Here is a 1,845-nt window from a genome sequence, read left to right on the forward strand (position 1 = left end):
ATTTTATATTATTATTATTTTTTATCTTATTATAATAATATAAAATATTAACGTAACTTAACCGTGATCGCACAAAATAGTAGAAAATAGAAAGAGCACCCAAACAGAAGTGTAGACAATCTACCTCCATGATATAAACGGAGTAGAATCTATGTCACTGTATGTTAAAATTGATATATATGTAACCTGACAGTCGTCCCCACATCAAATTCTTGACACCACCCAAATAAATCGTAGCTGGAACACGTGTCAATAATAATATTACCTAATAAGCATATAATATAAGACATATCCTACTTAATATTCCAACTTTGTTATGAACATGCTAGAAAGCCCTCTGCCAGAACAAAGAAGTATTTTTGAGAGAGATCATCTGTTAATCCATCATGTGCGCAGCAAGGTGGTACTCGGCAGCTTTCAGCTGTCTGGATTTCGAGTTCTCTATGCCGTCAGTAGGAATATTCCGGCGGTCGTGGACCGAAATATTCAACCTGTCGTACTTCACTTCTGGGTGGAGTTTGAACTTGCAGAGCTTCGGGGGGTTCGGCTTCTCAATACTCGATGATGTGCTGTGGACGTTGATAACTGTGGTGGAGTCTTTGGCCTTGGCTTGTATGCTTTGCTTCTTCTTTCTCTTCTGTGGTTGTACCCTTTGATTAATCCATGTTAATTTCTTGATTAGTTCTTATTTATATATATGCAGATATTTAGGTTGTGAATGTGTTAGTAAAATTTGTCGGAATTTGCAGAGAGATGTTGGGTTCGTTGGCGAAATTAAGTTGATTAATCAATACAATTTTGCGATATTTGATTGAGATGAGTTGATTCTGGAATTTGATTTGTGTTAGGAGTGCATTTGTTTGGAATTGATTTTACATTTCTTTGTCCTTCAATTTTGTGTGTGTAAATTCTTAATTCATTGCTAATATAAACTTCCTGTAAACTTGTTAGGGTTAGCTCAAGCGATTAGGGAGGGTGAGATAATGTGCTAGGAATATGATAAGTTAGGTTTGGTACTTGTATTATATGCATATGTACCGTATCACATACTGTTGCGAGTGAATCTCACATCAAAGAAAGAAGGGGTTTTGCATCTTGCATGCTTATAAGGCGTTGGTTTTATGTTGATACTTCAATTTTTTTCATTGTATCAGAGTAGGTTATCCCATGTGTCAAGCCCAATGGTCACATATGCTCCACGTTACCCGATTTGTGTTGTCCACATGATATGCTTGAAAATTGGCAGCATGTGAGGGGACGTGTTGAGAGTGAATCATTTCCCTGCCTTGCTTGTGCTTATAAGGAGTTGGACTACCCCTATTGCCAATTGATTTTATGGTGGAAACTCAATTTCTTCACGCACTATACCTGTTTCATATTCTTAATAATTATGTTTGGTATTATAGAAATTTTGATGCCTATTTCTGTATGTTGCATTGCCTTCTATTGATCTAAGATGGTGTGCTTTCTTTAAAGTTGTAATGCAAACCTCTTTACCAAGCTGCTACAAAAAAAATATATATATATATCTCACATTCTTATGGTGATAAATATCTCATTTAACACCACAAAAAGTTAAAAAGTTCAAAAAAAACAGGGGAAGAAGAATGCTTTTCCCTGTTAATGCTTTAGCAGCCTACTATGGTCCCTTTTGATTGCTTTAGCTATAGATGGTCGTGCCTCGAGAGAATTTTTGGTAGGGCTACATGACTGTAAAGAACTTTTGCATTAGAGAAAATCAACTTGAGATCAAGTGAGAAAAATGGAAGTATTTTTGCTCACCACCATTTAGTGTGGTGTATGCTCACCATCCTATTTATCACCATTAGATGAGTTTGAATTTCG

The 1,845-nt window shown here is 36.0% G+C and overlaps 1 protein-coding gene across 1 annotated transcript; it reads left to right on the forward strand.

Moving 5' to 3' along the window:
• The first annotated feature begins 298 nt into the window (after positions 1 to 298).
• LOC126608258 (uncharacterized) lies at positions 299 to 815 on the forward strand. Its single transcript, XM_050276115.1, has one exon. The coding sequence runs from the start codon at positions 387 to 389 to the stop codon at positions 654 to 656; it is 270 nt and encodes an 89-aa protein (XP_050132072.1). The 5' UTR covers positions 299 to 386; the 3' UTR covers positions 657 to 815.
• The last annotated feature ends 1,030 nt before the right edge of the window (positions 816 to 1,845 follow it).

The sequence above is a fragment of the Malus sylvestris genome, chromosome 16, assembly GCF_916048215.2.
Source record: "Malus sylvestris chromosome 16, drMalSylv7.2, whole genome shotgun sequence".
Lineage (NCBI taxonomy): Eukaryota > Viridiplantae > Streptophyta > Magnoliopsida > Rosales > Rosaceae > Malus > Malus sylvestris.

Coding starts and splice junctions, on each gene's coding strand:
- LOC126608258 (XM_050276115.1), top strand. CDS start 387: ATGTGCGCAGCAAGGTGGTACTCGGCAGCTTTCAGCTGTCTGGATTTC.